General features: G+C 41.8%; 1 protein-coding gene across 2 annotated transcripts; it reads left to right on the top strand.

The window, feature by feature from the left end:
* The first annotated feature begins 1,600 nt into the window (after positions 1-1,600).
* On the top strand, positions 1,601-19,999 carry EOGT (EGF domain specific O-linked N-acetylglucosamine transferase). 2 transcript variants are annotated; one of them, XM_069027781.1, is made up of 17 exons: positions 1,601-1,824; positions 2,281-2,327; positions 3,164-3,397; positions 3,760-3,860; positions 4,418-4,526; positions 4,613-4,707; positions 5,804-5,908; positions 6,985-7,091; positions 8,352-8,455; positions 10,958-11,050; positions 11,764-11,835; positions 12,336-12,422; positions 13,508-13,576; positions 14,379-14,440; positions 15,472-15,591; positions 16,526-16,628; positions 17,001-19,999. In XM_069027781.1, exons 3-17 carry the CDS (start codon positions 3,188-3,190, stop codon positions 17,145-17,147), a joined length of 1,584 nt encoding a protein of 527 aa, XP_068883882.1. In that variant the 5' UTR covers positions 1,601-1,824; positions 2,281-2,327; positions 3,164-3,187; the 3' UTR covers positions 17,148-19,999. The 2 variants fall into 2 exon arrangements, with proteins under 2 accessions (XP_068883882.1, XP_068883883.1); XM_069027782.1 differs by lacking the exon at positions 1,601-1,824 and adding an exon at positions 2,016-2,034.
* The last annotated feature ends 285 nt before the right edge of the window (positions 20,000-20,284 follow it).

Below are 20,284 nucleotides of genomic sequence, written 5' to 3'. Positions count from 1 at the left end.
TTAGAAAACAAAGTGGCTGTTGGAAGGTAACATGGACTTTAAAGTATCCTGGTTTGCTCATTGATATAATTGTCTGCTTGTTTTGGAGAAACATTAATGTCTGCTTGGACACAATTCCTTGCTCCTACTGAGGTTGCCTAGAAGAGTAACATGCAAAATGAAATGAATTATGTTAGATTTCTAGTACTCACATTTGTCTAAATTCGTTATTTTAGAACATTCCTTCTGAAAGCAACTAATTTAGCTCTCATTTTCACTGCATATGCAAGTATGAAGAAATGTTATTTAAAGGTTACTCAGTGTAGTATTCAGAGGGAACTGAATTGCTAATGGAAAGGCCTCTGTGGATCTAGGTGGGTTTGGATGAGGAATAGATTACTCTGGTACTCACTTCCTTTAGGAACTCAAGAGCCCATGTTCAAAATCCCATGTCAAAATCACATGAGAGAAGAGTTCTATTTTTTTTCCCTGCTACAAGTTTGTTGTACGTTATGTGCTTACATTTTACTAAGGGCTATAATGATCCTTAATATGAGGTGAAATGGTTATTACAGTGAAATTAAACCCTTTGATTTCTAGTTGTAAAAATATGTATAAACTGTAAAAAGCACGGGTCAGGGTAAAATAAAATTTTCTGCTAACAATGTGCTCTGGTTCTCTTTTAGAGAAAAGACTTAAAAATAGTTCTGGGGTGAGTGGGTGGGTGTGGACCTAGTGCTGTGAAAGGAAAATATTACTTAAGGTGGAAGATACCAGATGTAGTTGAAATTCAGAGTCACAGATGCCAGTTCAACTCTTGTGGTGCCGTGGGTACTTAGGTTCGAGGGGCTGGTTTATTTCTAAATGCACCGCAGTGATGGGGTTGTGGATAATGTGAAATGTAGAGTAATCTGCTTTATTCAGGTAAGCAGTGTCCCTGCGGGATCAGCACATCTGCCGGCGCCTTCTGTTCCGTGTTTTCCCGCAGGTTTCCTAGCTCGGGCTGGGCGTTTGTTCCTCGTTTTCCACCTGGGAACGAGGGGAGAAGAGGCCTGGGCTGTGGTGGAGGATTAAAAGCTCGAGTGTTGGCGCTTGTGCCTCCCTCGGCGCTCGTCACTGCGGGAATTGGGTCAAACCGGAGGAGGGTGCGGGGTGCCAGCCCAGGCAGGAGCGCTGCCGTGTGTCAAGGAGAGCCGGGCATCGACGAACCTCTGTCCTTGCGCCTGGGAGCGTTCGGGAGCGCTGCGGTCCCGGGCCGACCCCGGCCCCGCTGCTGCCGGCCGGGGCTCGGGGGGACGCCTGGAACAATGGGGTGCCGGAGCCTGCGCTTCCTGCCGGGCCGCGGCAGGAAAAGGCCCTTTTCCTCCGCATCCTGCGCTCGCCGCTCCCGGGGCGGCAGCGCTTAATTTCCGGCAGCAGAAGGAAGACGCGGCTGCTCCGCCGCTGCTCCCCCGCGGGCAGGTGCCCTGCCCCGAGGGCCCCACCTGAGCCGCGCCGCCGGACCCCGACCCGCACCCGGGCGCCGCCGCCCCGGCCCGGCCGGCTCCCCCTTCCCGCCTGCCTTCCTTCCCTGCCTCCTTGCCCGGTCCCGCCGCCCAGGGCGGGGCGCTCCCGGCGGCCGCGGCTGCTCCCGGCGGCGCTCCCGGGGCGGGCGCGGCGGTGCCGCCCGCCCCTCCCTCACACCCGCACGGCGCTTCCCCGCGCAGCCCGGCGGGGCCGGGCCGAGCGCTGCCCCCGGACATGAGGATTGGGACCGGCGGCGAGCGCCGAGCAGGAGCAGCGGCCGGTCCCGTGGGCCGCGGGGCTCCCCGGGGCCGGCGGGGCTGAGGTGCCGTGAGATACGCGGTGAGATGCGATGCTGTGCCGGGGCGGGGGAGCGCAGGGCGGGGCGGCTGAGCCGGGTCCAGCACGGGCATGGCAAGAGTGGGTCGGGCACCAGGTCCGGCTGGGCCAGAGGCTGGGTCCGGTTCTGGGTCTGTCGTGGAACCAAGCACGGCCTGCTACAGCGCGCCGGGCACCTTCCCGAAGCTACAGCCCCTGAGCCAGTGCCCAGGGGTGGGTAAGGACCGCGTGTTTTGGGGATACCGCAGGGTTTGTGATGAGAGGTGGGATCCTTGCGAGATCCCCCCCCTGCCCCAGGCTGTGTGCCGGGGGAAGGGGCCTGAGCGATAGGTCAGCAGCGTGCCGGGGCTGTGAAAGCTGCTCTCATTGCTGGGAACGTGTCTCTGGAAGCTGGACAGTGTCCTGAGGAAATCTCCTTTTGCAGGACGCATCTAACTCCATTTTCCTCCCCCGCTCTAGGTTTCTGTACCTGGGAAATCTGAAGTGGTTCTTCTCAAACCAAACAGGTAAAACTACTTGTATCGTAGGAGTTTTGCTAAAGGCTTTGGTTGAAAGCAAGCATGCAAATTTTAGCAAATTATAACGCCAAAAAAGGTGGAGTTTAGATACAGGCCATACATTTTTTTTCCTCAGGAAGTTTAATGGTTCAAAGCAGGGGTGTTAGATGAGAAGGTTGTATTAACAGGAAGGTATGCAGTCTGCTTTAGGGTATACAGATATGTGTGGGCCTGTGTGCGTGTATATGTGTATATATATAAATACACTTTCGTTATATATAAAATGATGTATAGAATATACTCAGTAGTCAAGTTTCTTTAACATGATGTTAAGCACTAAAAGCAGGCATCCTGTAACAGACTTATCTGTGACCCTATATTTGCATCTACATAGTTTTCCTTCAGCTAATAACTAGTTCCAAGTGGAGAATGCACTATTTTTGTACTTATTTTGAAACTAAAAATCCTTCTTTTCTCACCCCTCCCCCTGGTTCTTCTACTTTTTCTCCCTTCTCACTGGATATTACATGCTCTATACTTAGTTTCCACATTGAACTCTCAGGATCCCTTGGCATTTAGCTAAAGTAAACACACCCATTTTAGCTTGACTGGGAGTTTGTAGTGCGTAATAACACTCAATGACTAATGATTCAAAGATAATCCTGAGGTTGTGCAGTCTGGCCTCTCAGTGAAAGTTTGGTCTTCCCAGGAAAAAAAAACCACCCCAGAAATGCAAGTGCAAATTCTTTGACTATGTGTCTGACTCTGACTGAATTTTGTCTTTTATCCTTGAAATACAGCAGATAAGTTAATTTCCTTTTTTTTTCTTTTCCTATTTTATTTAGAAAGTACAGAACTCACAGGTTGCCATGTTTATGTTGCTTGTGTTTGGATTGCTACTGCAAGAAATTCTGGCTAATTCCCAAGGTGAAAATCCTACTGAATTCCCAAACATTTCGGAAGAGCCATTATACAGCTACAAAGCCATCAACTTGCCAGATGAGCATATCCCCTACTTTCTGCACAATAACCAGCATGTTGCTGACATCTGTAAGCAGGATGCTCTTTGCCCATATAAAGTAAGTGTGCTTTTTCCTGTTTGTTTGTTCAAATATCCTATTGGGGTGGTTTGTTCTTGGGAGTTGTAGCAATTGAAGATGGTGAATAAATGGTCTCCTTGCCAATTAGTCAGGAAAAGGGTTTGTCTTAGAACATATTAAAGACAAGACTAACATTGCTGTGCATGTGTGTCCTCTTTGGAGCCTCTGTTGTGCATGAAGAATCTGGGTGTTGTTTCTCAAACTCTGTTTGAAAACAGACCAAACCAAAAGCCTTTTATGCAAAGATTTATGAGCAAGATGTCATTTAAGAGCTAACAACAACCTTAAGTCATTTCCCATTTGCCTGTTGCAAAACATGATTCAGTCATTCTGTGTTGCAGAAACACTTGAAGAAACTGAAATCCTGCTGGGGTTATGAGAAATCTTGCCGATCAGAGAACAGGTTTAGTTACCCAGTGTGTGATTATGTTGAAACTGGATGGTAAGTTCAATTTTAGAAGTCTACTGTACATTATGGTAAAAAAAGAGGGTAGTGCTCACTTTGATATAACTGTGAAGTAAAAATTATTTTGATATTTAGAATTTAAAGCATGATTTTTAATGGACACCTGTGTGTATATATATATATACAATATGTGTATTCATGCATAATGAGCCTTTCAACATGATTAAAAAAATTAACTTTTTAAGGAAGAAAACACTGTTAGAAATGCTTCCTGCCAGAATGTTTTCATTATTCTGACTTAGCCTTGAATTTAGTTTCTTAAAATAACTGTATTTCCTTTCTTAACTTTAAAAACAGAGGAAAAAATGTTAAAAAAATTTGTACCCTTTTAGGGGAGAATAGCTTTAAATTGTGATTGATGTTTTCAATTACATGCAGCTGATAAGTGCTTCCTGTTTTGGCATCTTAAATGCCAATAAAATAACTGGCTGGTTCTTCTGTTCCACTTTCAGTGGAAAAATGTTATCTGTTGAAGTTATTACTAGAATTGAGCAACAGACCTTGATTTGTTTCCTCTCTCCTTCACACATCAGGGCAAGTGACATCGAGACAGCCCAGCAGATATTCTGGAAACAAGCTGACTTTGGATATGTTCGAGACAGGCTCAGTGAAATGAAAACCCATTGCAAGCCTGCAGCAACAGTAGGTATTTCTGATAGATGTGATACTTTGCACTAGTTTTTAAAAATAATTTTTGTTATTGACAGAGTTCTACTTGTTCTTAACAGGGGGATTCATCTCTGACCTGTTCCCAGTACCTTCAGCACTGCAGAGCAACAAACTTGTACATTGATTTACGAGCTGTAAAGAGAAACCACGACAGGTCTCTGATTTACCTGTGTTGTAGCAAAAATGGGATCTCGGGGAAAAGGATTGGAAAATTAGTTTAACAAAGCTGGTTTGCTTGTTGCCATGTGTTTTACTGCTGATCAGAGACTTGTTGCTGAAGCCCTGTAAAAGTTTATACCTCTTCATTGCTGGCTGCTGCTGCTGCTGTCAGCAGCACAGGTTGTTTAAAAAACCAAGTTCTCAGTTTTATGGAAGTATGATGGGTGAGTGAAATCCTCCTTGGTGGAAGAGAGAGATTTTTCTGTGTCTTCAGTCATGTCCTTCCTTGATCAGATGATGTGCAAAATACAACTGTTTTTGTCTGAGGCACCAATGCCTTTCCTGTGCCTTTATAACAGATCCAGGAGCTGCATTTTTAAATACTGAGCGACTGGGGAGAGATCTGAACCTGGATTCTCCACATCCCAAATTAAAATGCTGCATATTGGAAAACTGGATGAAAAAACCATGCCACTGGTGCTGGCATGACCCTCTGCCTTGTCTTTGAAGTCAGTGTCTAGATCTGGTTCAGGACTGAGACTGGTATTGCTCTTCAGAATGGGTTTTGTCCTCATCACAGCCTGTCCTGAAAAACGAATTTAGACAGTGCTTTTAGCTGGCAACTTGTTTTCAGAAAATCTGTTCTTGCACCTCTCTCTTCATATGTCATGTAAAATCCTTGGGTATTGAACTGGGTTGTGAAATCTGAGGTAAATTTCAGTGAGAAATTGTTAAAAACAAAAACTCCAACCAGTGATGCTCCTGTCATGCAGTGATGCATCAGTGTCATGTAGCAAAATCTAATAAAATTAATAATTTGGGTATGTGTAAATAATTCTTACTAGCATTCTGGGTGGATTAGTGCTATTTTCTAAGGTGATGTCTGGACCTTCAAGGACACCACTATCTTTCTTTGGGAGTTGTGGGAAAGTCTCGATTTATGCTGAGGAAAATACTCAGGTTTTAAATATGTATGAAGTGCCCTGCTGAACTGAGACTAAACAGCACTGGCTTGAGTATGTAATTGAGATTGCAGGGCACTGCAATCCCTGTTGCACAAAAGCTGATAGAGTTTTTCTAATTTGTGTTAGATTCAAAGAAGACTTTTTCCAGAAGGGAGAAATTGGTGGTCATTGCACCCTCGACGTTCAAGCGTTTTTGGCTGAAGGTCAACGCAAGAGCCCTCTGCAGTCTTGGTAAGAATCTCTTGTCAAGGCTGCTTCCAAGTTCACTTGCTAATCTTTTTTGATTTTTGTCATTGACATTAGCAGCTGTGTGTAGGGGATTTCATACTGAGGAAAGACTTGCTCCTTTTAAGGTCAATTTGAGAGTTTATATTAGAAACCTCTGATAATTACATCTATGCAGAAAGTCTGAACCACACTGTGTGGAATTGTGTCCTGCCTCATTTGCAGCAGTAAAAGATGTGAAATCATCTTGCAATTGGAAGTTCTAACCTTCAGGTGTTTTCTGGCAAGGTGCTGGTGCTGTGCCTAATCTGTGTGTGGAAAGGGTAATTGCTTTGTGGTGAGATGCCTTGAAGCTGGCACTTGTGTGTGAGTTCACACAGTCCTTGGTGAGGATGATCTGGATATGTGCTCACACAGCCTTCCCAGGGAGGCTGTGCTTGGAATGTGAGGTGGGCTGAGGCTGCAGGCTGAGTAGGAAGTGCAGAGCATCACAGCTTGGATGTTAGCACTTCAAAGCTGCATTGCCAGTTAATTGATGAAGGAACTGGAGCCATTAAGGTCAATGTAATAATTCATTCTTTTGTATTTTCTTTTTCTTCCCCCATTTTGCATTGATGGTTAAGTCAAGAACTGCTGCAGAGGAGAAAGACTTTTCTCCCCTACCTGCTATTGTCATCATAACTGCTCATCCTTGTTTAGATCCAGGAACAATAAATACTGCCTCTACCTTCATTATTCCAACCAAAGCATGGAAATCTCACTTAAGTGTCTTTGGCAATGCAGATCAAGTTGGATGGACCCACAGATCCAGGCTCTGAGGTTCTTTGTTACATCCCTGCTGCCTTGATTTGGAGATCAAAGGTGCTGTTCACTCCTGAGATCAAAGGCAGTGTTTAACCTCTAGAAGCCCTGAAGAACCTTCCCATTATAATTTCAAATCATTTGAATTGTCAGACTCTATCAGTTTTCAGCAGTCTTGTTAAATGGACTGGATGGACAGTTACTAAACCTGAGACATATGAAGTACATTTGTTTAAATGTGTTGATGTCAAAGCATATTCTGTGTGATTGAATCTTTCTAGGTTTGCAGAACTCCAGACATTCACTTCATTAGACTTCAGGCCTCTAGAAGATGACAAGTGTGACATTGTTATTGAAAAGCCAACATACTTCATGAAATTAGATGCAGGTAATTGGTATCTTTGTTTTTTTTTTTTACTGCAATAAAAAAAGCTCATATTCCACTTGCCCATCTACATTATGCCTTTGTGATTAAGTTCACTTGTAGTATGAAAAATGATGTGACTTTTTCATTCCTTTTTTTGGTGTAGTTCCAGTGATGAACTTGGAAGCTGAAATTTGAAAATCTTATAATTTCCCACACATGATTTAAAAACAAAAATCAGAACGATTTCCTGTTGTTTGCCTTGCACAGTTGTTCTCTGGACTGTGGTTTGGCAGTGTCTGACTTTGTGCCAAAGTCTGTTCTTTACAGTCTCTGGCTGTGTTTCTGCATGAGAGGTTTCATACCATGAAACACCAAGTATGGGTGTCTGTGTCCTGCAGTATGTGCTCAGCAGCAGGATTCTGTGTGGGTTGGATGATAGGGAAGAGAAGTGCTGTTCCAAGAGGGGCAGCACCCAGGCACCTTTAGGAATCTGACATTTTTTGAGCTTCACCAGCCTTTTGTTAGTGCAGCACCGTTTGCAGCCAAGTGTTGATGGAGGAGGGTGCTGAGGATGTAGACAAACCAAGCAGCTGCAGTGGGGTGAGCTGTGTTTGAGCAGGGTGCTCGTGTGCTGTGTTCTGTCCCTGTGATACACAGCAGCTGTGACCCAAATTCCTCCACTTCCCCTGCCACTGCCTTACATTTTAAGCAAAGTTGTTACAGGGAACTGGACTGTGTTTCCTCCTTTGTGTTTCCTCCTTGTTTCATGGCAGTTTGCTGTGCACCAAGAATGAACAAGAGAGAAACAGGGAGGAATGACTTGGGCTTTGGCCTGTGTGAAAGTACAGGTTCTGTCTTGTAGTCCCACAGACGGAGTTTCCCTTAGCCTCACTAAAGGAGAACCAAGATCTGTGCTGAAAGCCAGTTTTCATGTTTCCTTATGCCTGTCTGGGCTGTGGTAAAGCAGGAGTTCCTTTCATATCCTTCACAAAATAGCTGCAGACTGTAAAGAGGAATAGCACACGAAGCTCATCTTTTTCTTATTCTTTCTTTTGGCCACTTTTCTAACTCTTGTACTTTTCAAGATCACATTTTACCTCAGATTTCTTACCTTGATTCCTCCCTTTTAAAGGTTCCCTTTTTTAGGGTCTATTAGGAGGATTCAGTCAGAAGCAGGGGGAAGCTAATATAAAATACAAGATGCTAACAAGGAAAAAAGCATAAACCAATAAAAGTGGAGCAAGTAATGCAGTGTTTTGCTAACAATTCTTTCTTTCTCAGGTGTCAATATGTACCATCACTTCTGTGATTTTGTCAATCTTTACATTACCCAGCATATCAATAATTCCTTCAGTACTGATGTCAACATAGTCATGTGGGACACTGTAAGTCTGCTTTTAACATATTTGTGTTTCTGCTTTGTAGAGACTCTCAAGGTTTTAGTAGCCAATCCTTAGCTCTCTTGTGGGCATAGCCATGTGGAACTGATAAATTTTTGGATCCTTTTAATACAGGTGCATGAGTAATAGTTAGGGAACAGATTTTCTATGATAAACCATGTGCTGTTGGAATGCTCAGCTTTGCTAGTACATAGCTATGCCTTTTTTTGGTGTGACCTCAAAAATAACCTGATTAGTATTTCTAACCTGTAGCATTTGAAGTTTTAACTGGTTTTTGTAGGCTTTTTTCTCTTGGAAAATTGAAGTAGATTTGCTCAACTGTTTTTTCTATATTTAAAAATAAATGCAGTCTTGCATATTGTTTGTAAATCAGTAATGTGCAGCCCATAGTAAAGAAAACAGTTAAATTAAATCCTTATATGTATTAAAACAGAGTTTAATATTTAATTCCTTTGAGTAGCCTTCTTGCAGTAACTTCCCTCAACCACCTCTCACATTGCCATGATAACATATAAAACAAGTTTTTAAGTGGGGCTGTTTCTGCTGTACTGCTGAGTTGAAACCATGACTGTGTTTAAAAGTAATATTAATTTTATTGGACAGTATTTAAGTTGTGTAGGAGGGTATTAAACTAAATAGAAAACAACTGGGCAATTTGTAATATGCCAGCTAATGTGTATAATCAGTTTCAGAAATAACAGTTCTTAAATATGACACTGTCCCACACCTGTTTTGTGATCAAAAAGTGCTGAGTTTTCTTTCTGAGTATTTAGTGCTAGGACAACTAAACTTCAATATAGAACTGCAAATATCCCCTGCTTGCTGTTTAATGAGAAACTGTTTGGCTAGAAGAAACTCTTTTTTCTAATTCTATTACATTTTAAAGCTAAAATCAGTGCCATCTGTCAGATAAGTGAGCTCTCTAGGTGTTGTACAGGGACCTGTTAATCCAGCTCTGATGGCTTTCTGAAAAGATCAGGCATCAGATAGCATTGTAAATTGCTTTGAAAAGCAACTCTTTGTCTTATATCAATTTGCTGAATCAAATAACTCTTTCAAATGTACCATTCAAAGTAGTGCCACACTGTTATAATTTTAAATGAGCATTACCTGCTCGGGCAGCTTGAGTTCATTGCTGTGTAAAACCAGGGGATGGCACCAGTCAACTGCTGCTGAACTGTCTATGCTCATCAAAAGGTGGACTTAAGGCTATTATTCATTCCCTTTTTTTCCCCTTGATATAATTAGATTTGGCCATACTTCCTAGCTAATGTTCTTATTAAAGAGCAATGCCCTTAGATGTAGGTTAAACAAAGCAGAAAATTAGTAGGAATTCTGCTGGGTTTTGGTGTGCAGATCCTCTGTGAATGCAGGGAGGCAGTGTTTATAAAGCACTTTTAAGGAGAGCAGAGAGGGTTAGAAAGTGGTGCTTTCATCAGTTCTCCACTTCTAATCCGGGAGAGCAGTTCTTGTAAGACATGGCCAGAAAGGAGTCTGGATTGTAAAATTCATTAAAACTTAATGGTAGAGGAAGAGGAAGGCCTCTTGAACTGAAGGAAATGTGATGCCCTTTAGATTCTTTTACATTTCACCAGATACCTGTTCTCTCCTGCTATCATTTGTAGTCTTATTTTCAAATTGCTTTTTGAGAATGTTCCCACATAACTTTCCAAGCTGCCTGAGCCAGCCCCAGAGTTGAAAGGAAGCTTTAGTGAGAATCTGCACCAGGGCTACTGAGGGCACATTTAATTGCATCCAAAGAGCAAGAGGTGGTGACTCAGCCCTGGGATGTGTAGGAAACGTGGCAGACTGAAGGCAGGAGCCCCTGCTGCTGGGATAATGTTGTAGGGAGTAGATGGCTCTTTAAAGGTTCCCCACAGAATGTTACTGCAAAGGGGAAAGTTTTTTACTGCTCTGTAGAGAAACCTCTTAGCTGTTTCTTCCACCAAATCAGATCATTGCCTTCAATTTGTGATACACGTGCAATATGCAAGTGACAATCCCGAAACAGGCAAATGCAAAACAAGTTTGTTGTGACTTTTTACCTCAAGCTTCAGTGCTGCACTTGAATACCCAGATGTGTGTTTTGTTTTTAGTTTTAATCTGAGGAGTTGAGGTTCAGACCTTCTACAATCCCTATGTTTGTGTTACTTCAAATTTAACTTGTGTTCTGTTGACTCTGGGAAAAGTAGTAAGTAATTCTCACTCCTAACTCAGAAATTCTAATCTGCTACAGAAGAAATTGTCTAGTTTGCTAATGTATAGAAATTTTTATTAAAAATGAACAACCTGACAGGTAATTGGAGTTACCTGCCAGTGCAAACACAGAGTTTGGTGCTGTGTAATGTCTGTGTTCTGTGCTAGGCTGCCTTGGGTCCCATTAACTGTGTATTAAAACTCATATGCAGAACTTGCAAATCATGAAGAGAGGTTCTAATATGCATTTATGTAATTGTTGTACCCTTGTGTTTTTTGCTTTCCTCCTAGAGCTCATATGGCTATGGTGACCTGTTCAGTGAGACATGGAAGGCATTTACTGACTATGAAATCATTCATTTGAAAACCTTTGACTCTAAAAGGGTATGGAATTCTATATTTTGTTTTAATTCATGGTCACTAGGGAGCAAATATGACAATTTCTCAAGCTGCTTGTGTTTATGGGTGTCCCAGAGGAAAGCATTAATACTTTCCATGCATGTTTAATTTGTGTAATATGAGTGTTCCACCTTAGAAACAAGAGACAGAGTTGTAACCTAATTCTGTGGTGTGTCTATCCTTTATATAGATGAACCTGACTTTTGTGTCCTTAGAGGTGGTATTTATGAATGGGTTTTGCTTCTTCAGGACTCCTGACTGAAGTTAAGGATTATCAAATGGTCTTTCTAAAGTCTTCTGATTCCCTCTGAGGTGTTTCTTCCCCCCTGTAAATTATTGGCATTCCTGCTACTTATCATTAAAAAAAATTACACCAAAAATATATCCATTCATTCAGAGCTCATTTTAGCCTCTTAAATCTAGTTGTAAACTCACTAACTGGTTTCCTTCCCTTTAGTCCATGTTTGCTCTGTTTTGGGGTGTTTTCTTCACCTCTTCCCACACTTGCATCTGTACCATCCCAAGCGAGAGCTCTTTTGTGATGAGGATTTTCTTTGTTCTGTTCATTTGCACAGCCAAGGAAGTGAGGCTGTCCTTGGCAGGAGCAGTAATTGCTGGCTCATTAAGAGCTGGGCTGGCAGTGAATGGGCTGGGGGAAGGCAGCAGTGGGGTGTAACTCCTTGTGATCCCCTTCCCAGGTGTGCTTCAAAGAAGCCGTGTTCTCTTTGCTGCCTCGGATGCGATACGGATTGTTCTATAACACACCTCTGGTGAGTCCCTTCATCCATCCATTCTCACTAGGGGGGTGTGGCAGGATGAAATCTGAGCCGACGAATCCCTCCGGTATCATGAAATGCACCGCAGTGAAGGTTCCAACTCCAAATGGAATGATCTTCCCTAAAGATTGGGATTTTAAAGTTACTCCAGCTGGCTGTGTGCAGTCTCCTATGTCACAGCTCAGGAGGTGCATATTATTCCTCTTTAATGGGTGGGCACTGTGAACTAACTGGTGTTTTTGTGGAGCACAAGAGCTTGAACACAGTCAGGCATCCCTGAGGGTATTAGCTCACACACTCAGCTCTAGCACTAGAGAGAGTTTTATTTCTTTCTCAATGAAAGTGCCACTTGTGTTGCAGTGAGCAGTGACACGTGCAGCACAGTGCATGATGCTGGGCTTTTGTTCCACAAGAATGTCGAAAACCTGATCACAAAGCTCAGTTTGCTGAGGAAAATATCTTTGTATATTAACAATTGCTTTTTTAAATTTCAGATCTCTGGTTGTCACGGTACGGGGCTGTTCCGAGCATTTTCTCAGCACGTGCTACACAGATTAAATATTACTCAGGAAGGACCCAAGGTATGGTAACTGCACAATGCAGCTGTAAGATCGAGCTGGTGGCTCTTGCCAGGGAACAGCAGTGGCAAACTGAACCCAGTGGGGAGTGAGGGTGTATCTGTGTACTTTTTGTCCTTTCCTGTGATGTTTTGGGTTTGTTTTTTTTTCCTGTAAAGGCCTTCAGGAAACATTTGTGTATGTTTGTGACAGTCGCCCTTGTGTCATATTTCTATAGGACAGACTTTAGAACATTCTCCTTCCAACCTTAGGGTCTCATCCCTGTATCCATTCTCTGTGCTCGAGGCCTTTGTGTCCTTCCTAGTTAAGTCAGACCCGTGTTCCATGGAGCAGCAGTGGGAATCCCACAGAGCAGTGCAGAGCTTGCCCTTTATCAATCCTCTTGGATACTGCTGAGTTCAGATCAGAGCTGGAAACAGTGGAATCTGCTCCTTCCATGCTTGCCCAGCACCATCTGTCTGGTCTGGGCTTCTCTGTTGCTCACACTGATGTTTTTTGCTCTTGGTGGCCAGGGCAGTTCTGGGCTGGTTGAGGCTGAAGTGTGTGCTGGAGACTCGCCCACGTATTATTGCTGAGGGGCACATTCAGAGCTCTGCACAGGCATTTAGTTATGCTTCTCCTGCTGACACTAATGGGAGTCATGCAGCTAAATCTCTTTATTTCACTTGGAATGCTCACCCCTGTGAGTCCAATTAATTAAAAGAGGTAAAACGAGGAACTGGTATAGAAGTAAAATATTCTTTTCCCAAGGAACTTGTGCACAAGCAATCCAGTAAGGTGCTTTCCTGCTTTCAAAAACTGCCATGTAATGTGTAATACAAAGACTCTTTTGTACTGAATCAAATAAATATTTCAGAAAATATTTTTTTCTTGGTTAATAATCAGACTTTCATAAAGTTTTTGATGTTTTGAATCTGTCAGAAAACACGATGTGAATTTTAAAGTGGTTACATCATCTGTTTATTACATGTGGAAGGAACATATTTAGTTGCTCAAATAATTGCCAGATTTAAATATGGAAGAGTTGGGATTGTTTTTTTTGTGAGAGCTGCCTCTTAGCTGATACACTGCTGCTTCTTTCTTTTTAGGATGGGAAAATCCGAGTCACCATCCTTGCACGCAGCACAGATTATCGGAAAATATTAAACCAGAATGAGGTGTGGTCCTTTTTATCTTTCAAAAAGATTTATTGGAAGTTAAGTCTTGCTCATTGGATTGGACATCTATTTTCTGGCAAATCTCAGACAAATATGTCCAATATTTTTATTAATTTGTTCTAAAATGTCTTCTAGGCAGTCTCCATTTCTGTACCCCAGACACTGAACCTTGCTGCCCTTTCTAAATATCCAGTGGAAGATTACAAATGTAATACTGAAAGTATTTCCTCTGAGCAAACAGACACTGCAGAGCTTCAGATAAAATTAAATTATTTCACTTTTGGATTATTCCTTTTATTTATACCATCTCCAGTGTTGAAGTCTAACAAAACCCTTTGTAATGCCTGCAGATTGGAATGCACAAGCCCTTGTATCAGAGTTTGTGCACTCAAAACGTAATGAATTTTCATATTGATTTATGTTTTTCCATCATGCAACTTCATGGACTTGTGTAAAATCTTCTTTCATGGTAAAATAATAACATTTAATGTTTTTAGGCCTATTTTCATTCTCTACTGTTAGTGCCTGACAGAAATGAATTGGGATTATCATCCCCACCTTATGCAGGGAGAAACTGAGGCTCATGTGATGCACTAGCTCAGTGGCAGAGCAGACAGAGCAAAGGATTTGTGCTTTATCTGCTGGGCCGTCCTCACTTCATGCCTCCACTGCTGCATCTAGTTTGTGTTCTGGTAAAATGGCAAAGAGAGAAGTTGGTTTTATCTTTACCAGGTCAGGAGTGCAAGGGAGCAATTACCTGAAGGAGGACACCAAACCATTGTCTTTTTGTTATTCCCCTCAGCTTGTGAATGCCTTGAAAACGGTGTCCACGCTGGAGGTCAAAGTGGTGGACTACAAATACAAGTGAGTTGTGGGAGGAAGCTGGTGTGAGCTCCTGCTGCCTGTGGCTGCTGACAGCTGTTTGCAGGCAGTGCTGTGTCTGTCCCCAGCTCTAACCTGGGCAAAATCCAAGGACTGGGAAGGAAAAGTGTTACTGAGAGAGTGGTGGGTGAGGTAGTCGAACACACCCATTCTATAATTCACTACTTAGGGTTAGTAGGCTCAGGTTAAAACTACTGTACAATGAGCAAGGTTTGAAATCCCTTTTGTTCCCTCTGCCAAAGCCAGCTGTGTTCCAGTCACCTTTTTGCATTGGCTAATGCTCTGCAATAACTGTGTCAACAGGGATTTCTCTTGTATGATGTTGGTGTCTTATTTTATATGAGCCTTAGTTTAGTAATCAATGATAATCTGATTATTTGCTGCTCTGGTGGCCGCTGAAGGCACCGCTTGAGGTCAGTTTGTGGTGCCAGATGTAGTAGGCACTGTGCCAGGAAGAAATGGATTGAAGGAAAAATTCCCAAACAGAGCATGGCTGTCCCAAATGGCAGCAGCTCCACCTGGAGCTGTCATGAATCATGCAGGAAGAGTGAAAAACTGAAGCAGCCCTGAAAGATCTGTGTTCTGACCAGAGACAGTGGGAGGAAGTTTATTTGTGTGTTTTACATTACACTGAATGCAGTTCAGAAACAGGTCTTTTATACTAGGTTTTTAGGTTTTGTTTGGGGTATTTTGTTTGTAGTTTTTGTTTTTTTTTTTTTTAAGATGGTGCATTTTTTTAAAGGCAAGTAAAAAGAAAAACCCTTAAACTTACAAAAACTTTACCCTGACAAAAAATATTTTTGAAAAAAAATTCTTATGAAGTTTTGAAACCTGCCTGCATTTCTTTTAGTTCTGTGCTCAGTTATTGTTGGCTGCAGCATTTATGATTCTTAGTATTGTTCCTTGAAAAATCAGTCTCAGTATTCCCTTAGGCCAATTTTGTGCTTTCCCTGTGTTCTGCTGGGGTGGATAGAGCTGCCACATCATCACCACTTTTGTTGTGTTGTCTGCAGGGAACTTGAATTTTCGGAGCAATTGAGAATTACCCACAACTCTGATATATTCATTGGGATACACGGAGCTGGACTGACCCATCTGCTCTTTCTCCCAGACTGGGCTGTTGTGTTTGAGCTGTGAGTCTGTTTGTCCCTTCTTCCCCCTCTACTACACACACAACTGCTCCTGTTGGCTCCTGTGTGTTAATGAAGCCTCTCCCTTCCTGGTATTTGACCATGAATGCTTGTCTTGTTTAGACTTCATTTTTGGCAGCCTCTTCTGGGGATCAAAACAGAAAGCTTTCATTATAAAATACAGTGTAATTATATCATACAGGCTTAGCCTGTGATTTCTTAATCTACCATGGTATAAACATAATGGCAAAATGGCAAACAATGAGAAAACCTCACTGCTCAAGCTCTGCCTGGTGAGTCTGACATCTAACGATGTTTCAGTGATCCAAGTGAATTGATTATGTGCATGTCCAGGGTGCTAGCCACCCCCTGGAAGTTTTTATATTCTCCTTTTTCTGCTCAGGATGTGAGCACCAGCTTGCTGGCCAAGATCAGCCCTGTGTTGTTGTGTTTTGCCTAAATTGCTCTTGTAGCTTCCTTTTAAACATATTTTGTCACAAAGTGTGGGTGTTAGCAGACACTCCAGTCCTACAGACCTAAGCAGAAATCCAGAATGCTTGTTTGAAGAGTGCTGAATCCTCCATCCTGAGAAATTCTGCTGTGGGAAGGCTGCAGAACTGGTGTTTTGCAGCACAGTCTTGGCTTGAGAATGTTTTGTCCAGTCTCCAAATAAGTTCAGAAAGCCAGAGGTTGTTTTTCACATGTCCAAGAGCTGCTGCAGCTGGACAGGGATATGTTTGATGTGCAGATGTGTCTCCAACTGCCTCCAAAGCCACATCTTGAGAGCAGAAGGCAACCCTTGTTGTTGTTTCAGTGGAGCAGAATTTGTCCATGGTTTTAGAACTGGACAAAAGACATTTCAATTTTTTCCTGTTTCACCCTGGTAAACTTCAGCACAATCTCTGTAGGTAAATGTGTTTTTTCCGTCTGTCCCTAGATACAATTGTGAAGATGAACGTTGTTACCTGGATTTGGCAAGGCTGAGAGGCATTCATTACATCACTTGGAGGAAAAGGAATAAAGTATTCCCTCAAGATCAGGTAATGGTGGCCACACTGGAAGGGTGAGGTGCTATAACTGAAGGACTTCACAGTTATCTTGCTTTACCTACCTATGTTCTGGTATTTGAAATATGATTTTCATTCTTTAGACCATATTAACTTCCCTGTTGTGATTAAGAAATCATTTGATATTAATGGCTGAGGGAAGAACAGAAATTAAATTAATTGGCCATTAACCATTCATAGAATGGCTGTTATGCAGTTACTTTGCTGATTCTTTTGCCTCAGAGCAGATCAGTGGATCAGAAATAATAAATTAAAATGGCAGATCCTCAATTTTTTTCTTGCTTTTTTGAATGGAAGATGCATTGATTTTTTTTCTGTCTAAAAATCCTTATCTTGTTTTTCTAGGGACACCACCCAACACTGGGAGAACATCCAAAATTTACAAACTACTCCTTTGATGTGGAAGAATTTATGTATTTGGTGCTTCTGGCTGCAAATCATGTTTCACAGCATTCAAAGTGGCCATTTAGGGTAAAACACGATGAATTCTAAATTAGACTTCTAACTGAAATACTGCTTTTAATTAATCACAGAATGCCCTGGATTGGAAGGGATTTTAAAGACCATCTCATTCCACCCCCTGCCATGGGCAGGGACACCTTCCACTATCCCAGGTTGCTCCAAGCCTCGTCGATCCTGGGCTTGGACACTTCCAGGGGCAGCCACAGCTTCTCTGGGAAACTGTGCCAGGGTCTCACCACCCTCACAGGGAAGAATTTATTCCTAATACCAAATCTAAACCCACTCCCTGCCAGTTTGAAACCATTCCCCTTGTCCCATCACTACATGCCCATAAATAAATAAATTTCCCCCTATGAGGGAAATAACCCATTATTAATTTTTCAGACTACTTCTTAGCACCATATCTTGTCTTTATAGCTCCTTTTTAATCTGGGAGGTTTTGAGATGTAAAAACTATTTTTCAAACTATTTCTGGTTTTTTGCACTGTGTTTCTACATTCCAGATTCTGAAACGCTCTTTATACAAAGGTATGTCCACCCATTTCATGTAAGGTTTCCTGGGGTAGATCCAGGGTCAACAGAAACTGCAAGCTTCTACTTTAAATTTAGAAACTTTTCACATTAGAGAGCACAGTCTTGATTTTGCATTTAAATATAAACTTCGACTCTTGTCCCTGTAGTCATAAATGCTCCAATATAAGAGGTCTGCACAGTAGGTTCAGGCAGCTTTCTGTCTCATGGCAGGTAAATATCTTCTAAGTGAATACTTAAAATTTCAGGTAATCTGGGCATTTCCTACTTTTTCACGTAAACCAGCAATCTGCATTGGAAAACTTAAGCAAATTGGAATAAAGCTTGAGTTTTTTGAGGATTCTAGAGGGAATGGCCTTCTAGTTTTTTTAATGACAAATGATGTGTAGAGTGTCTTTCAGCTGCAGCTGAAAGGAAAGGAATTGGTGAGGAACCTGGCTCTTGTAGTCACTAAAAGCCTAATTTTTAATATTCTTGTTTCCTCAAAATGTTGAAGAGTTAATCCAGAAAACTTTTAAAATTAAATCTTTCCAAAGCCAGTAGCACAGTTCACTGTTTTCAGTGAAGGGAATATTAAGCCAAAGCTTAATATTAATTTTGAAATTTCCCCTGGAGCTGAGATGTTCTAGTGGGGAAAATAAAGGTAGTAGTTCTGTTGTCTTAAGTGGGGCCAGACAGATGTGTAGAAGAATCAAGTTCAGTGAGATAAAACCCAAGAGTTCTGTGTTAAATTATGGATTTTTGGGGAATGTATCCCCGTGCTGGACTTGCAGTTCAGCCACACAGTCCCGATGGCTTGGAGCAGGCACACATTTGTATGGAAAAGCAGGAGAGTTCTGGTAAATACAAACATTTCACTGCTCTAATTGTGGATGGTATTGACTTCCCTTCCCCAGCAAGTTCACAGAGTGTGGATGCATTTACTGACCTGTCTGTACTGGTAGGGATGAGTTACTGTAAACACAATTTTCATATAGATCTCTCATGACCTTAATCAGTGTGTAGGGGAAGCTGGGTAGAGCTGAGACCTTCATATATTTTGTGCATGTGGTGCAATTCTTCCTGCAGAGTGTTGTTTTACTGAGGGAGAAAACTGTTTCACTTTAAAGGACCATAGAAGCAAAATTGCACTTCTTAACATGAGGGGAACAAAAAAAAAAAGCCCTTGAGCAATACCATTTCCTGTATTTGTATGTGTCTGTTGGGGTTTTTACCTTGTGGGATTTTTAAAGTAAAAAAATGTATAAAACTTAAGTCAGTAAAGTTGTCTGTGTTTGAATGAAACCAAGTCAAAGTAAAGAAGACATTTAATAATGAACTGTGCACATAATTTTTTTAATAAAAAGCTTTTTAATTAAAAAAAAAGTGTAAAATTTTTGGTCACAGTTTGCCAGGTTTTAGAGGCAAATGTTTTAAATGCTATTAATGGCATGGAGTCCCATGTCTCTGCTTTTTCCTGCCATGACAGCCTGATGTTCTGAGGTCCAACATGGTATTCAGGTCTATTTATTTAGGAATTGATCAGAGGTAATGCTGCCATGCTGCACTGCTGGCTTTAGTGCTGGGCATTTGAGGCTTGGTTTGTGAAAATCTTTGTATATATTTAACTTCCTGTGGTGCAGGTGACGCTGCTGAAGGCAGTGAGTGAGTGCTTGAGTCTGCACAGAAGCAGCTAATGAGGAGCTGCTCTTTCAAGTGATCACTAAAACAAATGGTTGAACATATGTGTGGAGGAGAGGCTGCAGGGACTTAATCCAAGGGCAAAACATCCTGCCAACATTCACCAGTTTCAGCAAATTTGAGTGCACTGTCAACAGTTGATGGCCAACATGTTATTCAGCCTTTATGGCTTAATATTGCTGGGATGAAAAGACTGTTTGTGTTGATTAACTTTGCAAATAGTACACAATTTTCTTGGCAGCAGAAGGAGGTTTGGTTGGATTTTTGGGTTTTGCCAGTGAATCCTGAGGGAGTTTGGACAACAGCAGAGGTGTGGCTTGTGACTTGAAGAGCATCTGGACCATCTTGGGTCTGTCTGGAAGTTGGAATTTGAGGGAATGCATGAGACTTTTGGGCCACTTGATCTTAAGGCAGGATATAGCTCTGGGTTAAGTTTTTCTAACAGACCATGGGAATCTTGTTCCTTGCTGCTTCTGATTTGTTAAATTTTTTTTTTGGTCTCTTCATTTTATCCAAGTTTAGAGTCTAAGTGGCACATTGGCATCAGAGTGATGAATTCAGTTTGGGGACTTCATGTAATGTTGCCAATCCTGAATGTTTATATGATTGCCTGTATTTCCTGTTCAATGTAAACTGAGAGCTGGATTTGGAATAAAAAAATAATTTATGGATGCATGTTGTTTCTTTCCTTTTTACTTCAGAAGTCATCAAGATGTAATTTCAGTTTTTTTCTTTGGGAAGTTCTGTGGAAGTTGGGTAAGTGTGAGAAATGGTTTGTGATGGGGAGGTGGCAAATCAGGATTATTAATCTTAAGAGTACGATTATAAATATTAAGGCAATACATTTTTAAAAGCCATTAAGTAATAATGGAATTGTTTAACTTTTGCTGTTAATCTTACCAGTACCATTAATGAGATAACTCAGGGTTTAGCATATCTCTTAATCTTGAACTTTT

The sequence above is a fragment of the Aphelocoma coerulescens genome, chromosome 12, assembly GCF_041296385.1.
Source record: "Aphelocoma coerulescens isolate FSJ_1873_10779 chromosome 12, UR_Acoe_1.0, whole genome shotgun sequence".
Lineage (NCBI taxonomy): Eukaryota > Metazoa > Chordata > Aves > Passeriformes > Corvidae > Aphelocoma > Aphelocoma coerulescens.
This window is presented reverse-complemented; position numbering and strand designations above follow the sequence as displayed.